Source organism: Microcebus murinus, chromosome 8, assembly GCF_040939455.1.
Source record: "Microcebus murinus isolate Inina chromosome 8, M.murinus_Inina_mat1.0, whole genome shotgun sequence".
Lineage (NCBI taxonomy): Eukaryota > Metazoa > Chordata > Mammalia > Primates > Cheirogaleidae > Microcebus > Microcebus murinus.
In genome coordinates this window covers 74,660,811-74,674,158 of record NC_134111.1, presented here as the reverse complement: position 1 = coordinate 74,674,158, position 13,348 = coordinate 74,660,811, and the positions used below count along the sequence as shown (strand labels likewise).

Genomic DNA, 13,348 nt, shown 5'->3' with positions numbered 1-13,348 from the left:
ATCACAACATTGACTATCTCCTCTACCCTCTTTTTTGAATGTTCATCTTATCTTATGTATATTTACTAGGCACCAAATAGAATCTCACAAGAATACTATCAATTACTTCACTGCTCATCTCCTTCACCCCTTCCCTTTTTCTGTGTACCGGTTTTTTTCTTTTAAATGCAAAGTTGTCAAATCCTTCTACAGAGAGCCCAGTCCATAACAGATACTTTATGGGCTGTGTTTTTCCTGGGTGTGTCCTCAAAATCTTGGCTTAATAAACCTCAACTGAGTATGACTCTTGTTTTCTGTCACATATTATTTAACAATACTAAAGCCAGGCAAGAACAATACAAGCCAATACCCTTGATGATCACAGATGCAAAAATCCTCAAAAAAAATACTAGCAAACCAAATTCAGCAGCACATTAAATGGAATCATTCACCATGATCAAGTAGGATTTATCCCTGGAATACAAATATCAATGGAAAAGAGCCCAAACTCTTTAAAATAATTTAAAGAGGTTTATTCTGAGCCAAATATGTGTTACCATGGCCCAGAGAGCCATTCCCAAGAATCCTGGAACAAGTGGAGTCACCATGATTGAGTTATAGTTTGATTTTATACATTTTAGGGAGATAGGAATTACATATAAAGTCATAAATCAATACATAGAAGATATACACTGGTTTGGCCCAAAAAATCAAAACATCTCAAATTGGGAGATTACAGGTTATAGGTGGGTTTAAAGATTCTTTGATTTGTACTTGGTTAAAGAAATGAAGCTTTATCTAAACATTTCAAATGTTTTCAGTTAAGATAAGAAAGTCTGTTAATCAAAGACAAGCCACTGGACATATACTGAGATTCAAGTGATCTGTTAGGTAAATTTATGACCTGTAGGTGTGGTTTAACCTTTGCCTTACATGGCCTTGGGCTTGTTAATGATTTTGTATCTTACTGTTACAAAGAATAGCTCCAAAAAGGACAGGGCATAACTGACCTCCCTTCTTCTCATGGTCGGCAACTCAGCTTTCAGAGTTTTTTGGTGCGTTCCCTTGGCCAAGAGAGGGTCCATTCAGTTGGCTGTTAGGCTTAAGATTTTATTTTAATTTATACAAGGATGGTTCAATATATCATGTTGACACATCATTTTAACAGAATGAAGAACAAAAACCATATGATCATCTCGTTAGATGCAGAAAAAGCATTTGATCAAATTCAACATTCTTTCATGATAAAAACTCTCACCAAATTAGATGTAGAAGGAATGTACCCTAACACAATAAAGGCCATATATGAAAAACCCACAGCTAACTTTATACTCAATGGGAAAAATTGAAAGCCTTTCCTCTAAGATCTAGAACAAGACAGGGATACTCACTCTCACCACTTTTATCCAACATATTAATAGTATTGGAAGACCTTGCCAGAGCAATTAGGCAAAAGAAAGACATAAAAGGCATCCAAATAAAAAGGGAAGAAGTAAAATTGTCACTGTTTGCTGATGAGATGATCTTATATGGAGAAAACCCTAAAGACTCCACCAAAAAACTCGTAGAACTAAAAAACAAATTCAGTAAAGCTACAGGATACAAAATAAATATACAAAAATCAGTAATGCTTCTATACCCCAACAATCAACTATCCAAAAAAGAAATCAAGAAAACAAACTTATTTACAATAGCTACAAAAGAATGAATAAATTTAACCAAGAAGGTGAAAGACTTATACAGAAAACCATAAGATGTTGATAAAAGAAATTGAAGAAGTAACAAATAAATGGACAGATAGACCCGTGTTTGTGAATTAGAAGAATTAATATTGTTAAAATGGCCATACTACCCAAAGTGATCTACAGATTCAGTGCAATCCCTGTCAAAATTCCAGTGCCATTTTTCATAGAAATAGAGACAATTTAAAAATTCTTGTAGATCCACAAATAGCAAAGGCAATCCTAAGCAAAAAGAACAAATCTAAAGATATCACACTACCTGATTTCAAACTACAAAGTAACAGTAATTAAAACAACATGGTATTAGCCAAAAAAATAGATACATAGACCAATGGAACAGAACAAAGAGCCCAGAAATAAACCCCTGTGTGTACAGCAAATTGATTTTTATCAAAGGTGCCAAAAATATACAATGGGAAAAGGATAGTTTATTTAATAAGTGTGTTGGGAAAACTGGATATATACATGCAGAGGAAGAAAATTGGACTCTCATCTCACATAATATACAAAAATAAACTCAAAGGGGATCAAATACTTAAGCATAAGGCCAGAAACTGCAAAACTGCTAGAAAGAAAACACAAAGGTGGCCAGGCTCTGTGGCTCATACCTGTAACCCTAGCACTCTGGGATACTGAGGTGGGAGGATCACTTGAGGTCAGGAGTTAGAGACCAGCCTGAACAACAGCGAGACCCTGTCTATACAAAAAATAGAAAAATCAGCCAGGTGTGGTGGTGCATGCCCTGTAGTCCCAGCTACTCGGAGGCCAAGGCAGGAGGATCACTTGAGCCCAGAAGTTTGAGGTTGCAGTGGGCTGTGATGACACCACTACACTCTATCTGAGGCAACAGAGGAAAACTCTGTCTCTAAATAAATAAATAAATAGCTACATAACATTGATCTGGGCAATGATTTTTCAGATTTGACCCCAAAAGCACAGGCAACAAAAGCAAAAATAGACAAATGGAATTACATCAAACTAAAAAGTTTCTAGACAGCAAAGGAAACAATTAACAGTGTATAGAGACAACCTACAGATTAGGAAAAAATATTTATCAACCATACATCTAGTAAGGGGTCAATATCCAAAATATATAAGCAGCTCGAACAACTCAATAACAAGAAAAAAATCCCATTAAAAAATCAACAAGGGGCCAAGCACGGTGGCTCACACCTGCAACCCTACACTCTGGGAGGCCGAGGTGGGAGGATTGCTCAAGATCAGGAGTTCGAAACCAGCCTGAACAAGAGCGAGACTCTGTCTCTTCTAAAAATAAAAAGAAATTAATTGGCCAGCTAAAAATATATAGAAAAATAGCCGGGCATGGTGGTGCATGCCTGTAGTCCCAGCTACTTGGGAGGCTGAGGCAGAAGGATTGCTTGAGCTCAGGAGTTTGAGGTTGCTGTAAGCTAGGCTGACACCACCACACTCTAGCCCAGGCCACAGAGTGAGACTCTGTCTCAAAAAAAAAAAAAAAAAAATCAACAAGGAATCCAAATAGACATTTCCCAAAAGAAGACATATAAATGTTCAGCAGGTATATGAAAAAATGCTCAACATCGCTAATCTTTAGGGAAATGCAAATTAAAACAGCATTGAGCTATACCTTCACACCTGTCAGAATGACTACTGTCAAGAAGATGAAAGATATCAAGTGTTGGTGAGGATGTGGAGGAAAGGGAACACTTACACACTGTCGATGGCATTGTAACTTTGTACAGCCATTATGGAAAACTGCATGGCAGTTCCTCAAGAAACTAAAAGTAAGTAATGCCTTTATGATCCCACAGTCCCATTTCTGGGTATTTATCCAAAAGATTTAAAATCAGTTTTTCAAAGAGGTGTTTGCACTTCCAAATTCATTGCAGCAGTATTTACAATAGCCAAGTTATAGAATTAACCCAAGTGTCCATCAATGAATGAGTGTATAAACAAAATGTGTATGTGTACACAAGGGAAAACTATCCAGCCTTTAAAAAGAAGGAAATTTTGTCATTTGCAACAACATGGATGGAACTGGAGGAAACTATGCCAATGACATTAGCCAGGCACAGAAAGACAAACACCACATATTCTCACTTATATGTGGACTCTGAAACAAAAGAACGCACAGAAGCAGAGAGTAGAATGGTGGTTAAAGAGGCTGGGGGTTGGGAGGAATGGGGAGATGATGATGAAAGGGTACAAAATCTCACAGAGGAGATATATGGGATTTTTTTTAGATCTATTTCACAATGTGGTGAATATAGTTAATAATATTGTACATTTCAAAATTGCTGAGAGTAAATTTCAAATGTTCTCACTACAGAAAACATTTAGTATTTGAGGTGATATGTTAACTAGCTTGATTTAATTATTCCACATTGTATTCATAAATCATAATATTACTTTTACTCCATAAATATTAATATATACAATTATAAACTGTCTATTTGCAATTTAAAAAAGAAATCCTGATGAAGAGACAGCACTCCTAGTTGATTCATAACCTTTCATTTATGGATTCATTCTTTTATTTATAGACTTTATTTTTAAAGCAATTATAAATTTACAGAAAAATTGAGGAGAACATACAGAGATTTCCCATGTATCTACTGCCCCTCCACACACATAGCCCCCCTCATTATCAACGTCCCCACCAGAGTGGTACATTTGTTGCAATTGATGAACCCACATTGACACTCAAAGTCCATAGTTTATATTAGGGTTCATTCTCGGTGCTATACATTCAATGGGTTTGGACAGATGTATGAGGACACGTATCCACCATTATAGTGTCATGCAGAATAGTTTCATGGCCCTAAAAATCTGCTGTGCTCTGCCTGTTCATCCCCCTAAACCCTGGCAAACACTGATCTTTTTACTGTCTGCATAGTTTAGCCCTTTTCAGAATGTCAAATCCTGTAGTATGTAGCCTTTTCAGGCTGACTTCTTTCACTCAGTGACATGTGTCTAAGGTTCCTTCACGTCTTTTCATGGCTTGATAGCTCATATAGACTTTCACCTTAACACTCATCTTAAACACTGCCCACATCCACCTCCTGGATGGAGGCTGAAGAGACCTTGGTTACTAAAATTATTCTGGGTACGAATGCAGCCCCGTTTCCCAAGTGAGCAAACAGTGAAAGTGAGCAAAGACTATCTGACTGTTAGGGAAGAGTTTGTGGCCTGCTGGCTCTACTCAGAACAGTGATTGTAGAAAGAGGGGTCTTCTCACCCTCTGGATCGATGCCAGGAGAGTGCTTCAGGAAGTGAGGGCCCCACTTCCTGTGCGAGGGCAAAAGGGTAGGGTCAGGTCAGTGTCACAGCTCAGCCCTGGATTTCTTTTCACTGATGATTGTGGCCTTCTCCTGGGGTCCCACAGGGATCTCAAAGAGGCTCACAAAACGATGGTCAGTGAGTTGGAGAACAACTACAGAGCAGCCTTGAAGGAGGAGAAGTTGGCTGCCCAAAAGAAGCTAGGTACTGTTGGGACCTGGGAGAATGACGCTGGGTGAAGGGACAAGAGGCTACTCTGTGGGTTTAGGGTCAAGGAACTCCCATGGCCATGGATGGGCTGTGGAAGGGGAAGAAAGTGACTAAAAATGAAACTGAAAAGAGGAAAAACCATGTCTACCAATATCCTTTCTTTTCCTGGAAGAGGATCTGAACAAAGATCTGAACAAAGTTCCTTAATTTCGTGAGTTCCTATTTCCTCATTTGGGAATAGAGGACAAAAATATCTGTCCTTAACAGTGTGATGAGAACGTGAGAGTATTTTTTAACGTATATTTTAAAGTTCTACAAATATAATACTATTTCAATTCAGCTAGTTTCCTCACCTTTAAATGATAGTATTTCATTAAATTCTCACTGACAACTTTGATTTTATCGCCTTATAATGTATAAGGGTTGTACTGGCCAGATATCTCATTTGTTTATGCTGCTGTTGGAAAAGGCCAAGTGTGTATGCTTCAGAATTCCAGGTGGGTAGACTAACCTCCACAGAGAAAAGGAGAAATCATTTTTTTCCTTAATTTTGCCTTAAATATTTTTAAAGATGGTATCTTATTTATACTTAACCCTTTGCTAAGTTTCCAATGTAGTATTTTAATAATCAGCACAAAATGGAAATGTTTTTTAAAAAAGAAGCAAAGGCATGCTACTAGGTTTTGTTCCTCTTTTGCCACAGATGTTGGTTTATCCCTGGGGATTAGTTCTCAGATGTGATGTGTATCAAAATCCAACAAATCCTGGGCCCCTCTCCTGACACCCCAATTCAGCAGGTTTAGCGTGGGGTCCAGGCATTTGCATTTCTAATAAGTTTTCGAGTGATTTCTGGGGCACACAAAGATTTCACTGTCTGGGGGATGAGTTTGGGGTGGGGAAACTGTACAGGAGAGCTCACATTGGAATTTGAAAATGTGAAAATAATCATGACCTTGTTGTTTTCCTTTTGTCCAGAGGAGATGGAAAAGGAATATAAGTATTTGAAGAACATGTTTCATATGTATCAGGTGAGACGCAGAGCTCCTTGCTGGATTATGAGAGTGAGGGAAGCAAGGCTTGTTCTGGGCTGATAACACTGGGATGAATCTAGAGCTCTTGTCCGGAGAATAATGTCCTGAAACTCCCAGCATCCTTGGATCTAAGTGGCCCTAACTGCACCCAGGGAGAAGTGTAAACCCAATGGCTTCTGTGCATGACAAGTCAGTCACCCAGTCCCTAAAGAGGCCTATCAAAAAATACGTTTGTGATTACAAAAGCGATAGCTGCTCGTTGTTTTTTAAAAAATGGAAATACAATTTTCTTCATGGCACCTTTGTGCCTCCACAGGATAGCATTTATGATGAAATGGAAGAAAAATGGTCAAAGCGGAAGGCAGAATGGGAGAAAGATGAGAAGTTGGAGCGGGAAAAGATCCTGCTACAGCAAAGTGAGTACAGAAACTTCTAGCATTTTGATGACAAGTGTATCAAAAAACTACCATGATGTTTGGTCTTCACTTGAAGACAGTATTTACTGCAGGTGACAGGCCACATGCTAGACTCCTAAATGGAAGGTGCCCCGGAGTTTTCAAGAAAGCAAAGTGACAACAAGGGAAGGGTCTTTTTTGAAGTTCAATCACCTGATTTAAGGGGAGGGGATCTAAGCCTACACCTTTCCAAAACTCACTGGGTCCAAGTTTGCCCATCATGGGCTGGAACAAATATTGGAATTGCTATAGGGACTGCAGGCTTTGTTATCTAGATACATGGTACCCCAAAGTTCCAAGGGTTCTGGAATTAGAATGTGAAATATTCATTTGTGTGAGGAGGGAGGAACAACATAATCCATTATACCAAGAGCCTCTATCTCCCAGGGTCTCCCAAGACCCTCACATCTCTCAGAAAGGAACGTGTTTGATAAATATTTTTAATATTCCCAGCACGTAACACAGAGCCCAGATCATACGATGTGTCCTATAGGTACACTCCCCCCTCACTGAGCACCTTCATGAATGGAAAAAAGGAGTGAGGGAAGTGTGGGACTGCCCCGGGCCTAGAAGACTAGATGAGATGAGGCAGGAGCGGGGCCTCTACAGACCAATTCCGCATCCTACTCCAACTCCATTCATCTTGTATTTAGTTGATTTTAACAGGTCACTCATTTAAAGCCAGATACTCCATGGGAAAGTTAATTCACATTGCGGTGGGGACTCTGGACTGTCAGAAGTAACATGAAGCCCCTGTAGTTGAGGCTGGGGAACGTGACCTGGAACTACTCCTGTCCGAGGCTTTACCTAGAAGCCAGGTGCAACAACACCCAGGTCACCTCCCAGATTTCTAGCTACTTATACGACACTTGTCCCATGTTGTCAAAGTCTGAGGTGTAACCACTCATTTGGAATGGTTACCAGCTACTCACCATGCCACTGAGTCCAGAGCTTACCCTGTCACCCAGAGACTCCCTGTCCATCCCCAGAATTGCGACACTGAGGAAATCTGTGTTTCCCCTCCCCACCTTCTGACTTTCTTCTTGTTTGATATTGGGGCTCTGCTGGCAGGTTTCTCTGCCCAGGAAAACAGTTTAAGCCTACCTCTACTCCAGGGCTAAGTACAGATGATTGTTACTGCTGGCAAAGTCACATTAGCCAAGAGCCTTATTTTAACACAAGCATATCCAAGAAAGCATAGTGGTTGCTTCGGCAGGTAGAGTGAATGCACAAAATAATAAGCAACATATCCAAAACAAACTACACACAAACAGTGACGTTGGTGGTAAATCCCTATGACTAATGTGGTTGAGGACAACCACCACGCTCACCTCACACTCAAACATCGCAGATGGGTGTCAGAGGCTGGCCAGCAGGCTGAAAGGCCTGTGAGTTTGACCCAGTCTGGAACTGCTTTTTTTTTTTTGAGACAGAATCTCACTTTGTTGCCCGGGTTAGAGTGTCCTGGCGTCAGCCTAGCTCACAGCAACCTCAAACTCCTGGGCTCAAGCAATCTTTCTGCCTCAGCCTCCCAAGTATCTGGGACTACAGGCATGCGTCACTATGCCCAGATAATTTTTTCTATATTTTTAGTTGTCGAGCTAATTTCTTTCAATCTTTAGTAGAGACAGGGTCTCACTCTTGCTCAGGCTGGTCTCGAACTCCTGAGCTCAAATGATCCTCCCGCCTCAGCCTCCCAGAGTGCTAGGATTACAGGCGTGAGCCACTGTGCCCAGCCTGGAATTGCTTTTATCTTTAGATATTCTGGGTTTCTCTCTGCACCAGCTTTTCCCACATTTTCATATACATGTGCTTTCCTCTCACCTCCACAGAAAATAAAATGACAAAAAAGTTTGAGTTAGAAACAGAAGAGGAAAAGAAGAAAATAAATGAATCCTACAATATTGTCTTTGAGAACTTCATTCGAGAGAAAGAGGTAACTCAGTCCAAAGCACATCAGTGGTTGAATGTGTAGTCCAGGCAGTATATCCAAGTTCCCAGGTGTGCTCTGTAATTAAGTGATATTTCTGTCTTTATGGGAATATTCCTCTTTTCCCAGCTTGCCTGGAAACCTATGCAAGTAGACTGACAATCTTGCTGTCCTTTAGCTAGACAGTCTTACCACAGGCTAGACAGTCCTACCACAATTACTGGACAAGCTTACCACAGGCTAGACAGTCTTACCACAGTTACTGGACAGCCTTACCACAGGCTAGACAGTCCTACCACAGAGTTACTGGACAGGCTTACCACAGGCTAGACAGTCCTACCACAGAGTTACTGGACAGGCTTACCACAGGCTAGACAGTCCTACCACAGAGTCACTGGACAGGCTTACCACAGGCTAGACAGTCCTACCACAGAGTTACTGGACAGCCTTACCACAGGCTAGACAGTCCTACCACAGAGTCACTGGACAGGCTTACCACAGGCTAGACAGTCCTACCACAGAGTCACTGGACAGGCTTACCACAGGCTAGACAGTCCTACCACAGAGTCACTGGACAGGCTTACCACAGGCTAGACAGTCCTACCACAGAGTCACTGGACAGGCTTACCACAGGCTAGACAGTCCTACCACAGAGTTACTGGACAGCCTTACCACAGGCTAGACAGTCCTACCACAGAGTTACTGGACAGGCTTACCACAGGCTAGACAGTCCTACCACAGAGTTACTGGACAGGCTTACCACAGGCTAGACAGTCCTACCACAGAGTTACTGGACAGGCTTACCACAGGCTAGACAGTCCTACCACAGAGTTACTGGGCAGCCTTACCACAGGCTAGACAGTCCTACCACAGAGTTACTGGACAGGCTTACCACAGGCTAGACAGTCCTACCACAGAGTTACTGGACAGGCTTACCACAGGCTAGACAGTCCTACCACAGAGTTACTGGACAGCCTTACCACAGGCTAGACAGTCCTACCACAGAGTTATTGGACAGGCTTACCACAGGCTAGACAGTCCTACCACAGAGTTATTGGACAGGCTTACCACAGGCTAGACAGTCCTACCACAGAGTCACTGGACAGGCTTACCACAGGCTAGACAGCCCTACCACAGAGTTACTGGACAGGCTTACCACAGGCTAGACAGTCCTACCACAGAGTTACTGGACAGGCTTACCACAGGCTAGAGAGTCTTACAGCTGTGTTATTGGACAGGCTTACCACAGGCTAGACAGTCTTACAGCTGGGTTATTGGACAGTATTACCACAGGCTAGACAGTCCTACCACAGAGTTACTAGACAGGCTTACCACAGGCTAGGCAGTCTTACAGCTGGGTTATTGGACAGTATTACCACAGGCTAGACAGTCCTACCACAGAGCTATTGGATCATCTTATCACAGACTAGACAATCTTACCACAGTTATCGAATAGTCTTACCACAGACAAGATAGTCTTACACAGAGTTGTCGGAAAGTCTTACCACAGACTAGACAGTCTTACCACGGGGTTATTGGGATAAAAATTGTGATTAACAGAAAATAGCAGAATGCTAAATGTACAGAACCTGAAATTTCCTATTTTGCCCAAATCCCATCTCCAAATATCCTTCTTGTCTTTGACTATAGCTGCTATAGCTGTAGTGCTATTACTGGGCTCTAGGGCAGTAGAGGTTTAACTTTATAAGAAATTGCCAAACTGTTTTCCAAAGTAGTTGCACCATTTAACTCTTGCATCTTAAACATCTGAGGATTCTAGTTGCTCTACATGCTCCACAACAATTAGTCCTGACAATCTTTCAATTTTGGCCATACCAGTGGGTATGAAGTGATATTTCATTATGGTTTTAGTTTCCGTGATGACTAATTATGTAAGGCAATTTTCCATATTCTTACTGGACCATTCATTCATATGTCTTCTTTTGTAAAGTGTCTGTTCGAGTCTCTTGTCATTTGAAAATATTAGAGTTGCTTTAGTACATTGTATGATATGTGAATTATATTTCAGTAAGACTGTTTTTTAAAAAAACTTAGAGTTGCTTATCGTTTTTTATTGACATGTAGGAGTACTTTTCATACTGTGGATACAAGTTTTTTGTCAGACATACATGTTGCAAATATTGTCTCCCAGTCTGTGGTTTGCCTTTTTGTTTTATTAATTATATCTTTCAATGTGCAGCTTTTAATTTTGATCAAAGGCAAATTATCAATTTTTATTTTTAAGGTCACAGTTTTTTGTGTCCTCTATAAAATCTTCACTTATTCCAAGGTCATAAAGATATTCTAATTTTTTAGAAGCTTTACAATTTTAGCTTCTGATTCTATGACCCATTTTGAATAATTTTTGTGTTTTTCTATATGAATATTCAGTTGTTCCAGCACTATTTTTTGAAAACACTTTCCTTTCCCTATTGAGTTGCCTTAGTGTCTTTGCTGCATTTGGGGGGGAGGGTCAGACTCTCCATTCTGTTCCATTTGACTGCTTGTCTATACTTAGGTCAACAACACATTGTCTTAATTACTAAAGCTTGAGTAGTAGCAAAGATCATATTTAACTTGCTATTGTTTTCCAAGATTATTTTACCTTTCTACATCCTTTATTTTTATATAAATTTTAGAACTAGCTTGTCAATTTGGAGTTAGTTTGTCAAGACAGCCTGCTGGTATTTTGACTAGGAATGTATTGAGTCTAAAGATTAATCTGTGGAGAATTGAATTTTTAATAGTACTGAATATGTACACTGACTTTTAAAAAGCTTTTTTTGTTCTTTTCCCTTTTATTTCATCATATTATGGGGGTATAAATATTGTTAGGGCTACAAATATTGCCCCTTAAAAAAGCTTTTGATGGAAACATATTTTTTTAAAATATTTGTTAATGTGATAAAGTTGCAAGTACATAAGATTTTCATTAACCTTAACATGTCATGTCCTCAGTTCATACCATGGGCTTCATTATACCAATGTCTAAGCTTTGGTGAATATTATATTTCTGAATCCTATTCTGGCTTTCTTAACTTCCTGAAAAAAGTGTCAGAACCACGGTGCTGACCTTTTCCAAATTAAAATGTTTTTAGGAGCTCTTGAAACAACATGAAAGAGACACCTTGCAAATAGAGGAGCTGAGAAAGACCAAGGCGGTAAGCTTTGTCATCCTTCCCTGTAGACTTGGTGTCTTACAAATACATCCGTAAAATGATAGATTCTCAGTAAAATGGAATCTATGATAATTTTCCTAAAACCAATAAAGAATGGAAGATCTAAAGCTGAATTTACTGAATTCAGTAAGTCAAGAAGGATTTTTGAAAGTCTGTAAAACAAAGCCAGTGGTGTCTTTTAGAGTTAGATTTGAGCAAATGTATCAGCAATATACTGTGTGATCTTCAATTGTGAATGCCTTTCCTTTCTAGCAAGGTTCAAACCACAAGAGGACTTTGAGCTCTGTCTCCAAGCCTCTCCTTAAACCTCACAGATGACAGCTTCCTCAAGGAACTCTATGCCTCTGAGACAAATTGTGGCACTTTATGGGAGCCAGCTGCAGAGAACAGATGTTCAAACCCACAAAATAACTCGTGGTTCTTTCTTCCCTGGGAATTTAATTTCGATCCAGAATGGGTATTTGGGAAAAGATTAGTCATTATGAAAGCATTATAAAGGAATGATATCTTAGGGCCCAGGTGGGACTTCTGTTTGAGGGGCTAACAGACTGAGTGTCCTACAAGCTAAAGAAATGGGCTTTGGAGCCAGGTAGACCCAGTATATTACAATAATTATTTCAGTGAGCTTATCTACCAATTCTATCTGGGTCTATTTCTATGCATTCATTTTTCTCCTCATTTATGGTCATATTTTCTTATTTGCATGCCTGACAGTTTTTTTTATTGGATGCCAGCCATTGTGAAGTTTACCTTGTTGGGTGCTGAATATTTTTATATTCATTTAAATATTCTTGGCCAGGTGTGGTGGCTCACACCTGTAATCCTAGTACTCTGGGAGGCCGAGGCAGGAGGATTGCTCAAGGTCAGGAGTTTGAGACCAGCCTGAGCAAGAGTGAGACCCCGTCTCTACTAAAAATCAGAAAGAAATTATCTGGACAACTAAAAATATATAGAAAAATTAGCCGGGCATGGTGGCGCATGCCTGTGGTCCCAGCTACTCGGGAGGCTGAGGCAGAAGGATTGCTTCAGCCCAGGAGTGTGAGGTTGCTGTGAGCTAGGCTGACGCCATGGCACTCTTTCCCAGGCAACAGAGCAAGACTCTGTCTCCAAAAATAAAATAAAATAAAATAAATATTCTTGAGCTTTACCCTAGGATCCAATTAAGTCGCTTGGAAACGGGTTGATCCTTCCGAGCCTTGCTTTTAAGCTTTTTTTTTTTTTTTTTTTTTTTTTTTTTTGAGACAGAGTCTCACTTTGTTGCCCAGGCTAGAGTGAGTGCCGTGGCGTCAGCCTGGCTCACAGCAACCTCAATCTCCGGGGCTCAGCGATCCTACTGCCTCAGCCTCCCAAGTAGCTGGGACTACAGGCATGCGCCACCATGCCCGGCTAATTTTTTGTATATATTTTTTTTAGTTGGTCAATTAATTTATTTCTATTTTTGGTAGAGACGGGGTCTCGCTCAGGCTGGTTTCGAACTCCTGACCTTGAGCAATCCGCCTGCCTCGGCCTCCCAAAGTGCTAGGATTACAGGCATGAGCCACCGCGCCCGGCCTTGCTTTTAAGC

The 13,348-nt window shown here is 40.4% G+C and overlaps 1 protein-coding gene across 3 annotated transcripts in view; it reads left to right on the top strand.

Moving 5' to 3' along the window:
- FLACC1 (flagellum associated containing coiled-coil domains 1) overlaps window positions 1-13,348 on the top strand; it is a 46,173-nt gene that overhangs the window by 27,915 nt on the left and 4,910 nt on the right. For all 3 annotated transcript variants that reach the window (XM_012739011.3, XM_012739012.3, XM_012739014.3), the window contains 5 exons: window positions 5,086-5,183; window positions 6,165-6,217; window positions 6,537-6,636; window positions 8,508-8,611; window positions 11,704-11,766. In XM_012739011.3, the coding sequence (XP_012594465.1) occupies window positions 5,086-5,183; window positions 6,165-6,217; window positions 6,537-6,636; window positions 8,508-8,611; window positions 11,704-11,766 (418 nt within the window). The remainder of the gene's footprint in view (window positions 1-5,085; window positions 5,184-6,164; window positions 6,218-6,536; window positions 6,637-8,507; window positions 8,612-11,703; window positions 11,767-13,348) is intronic.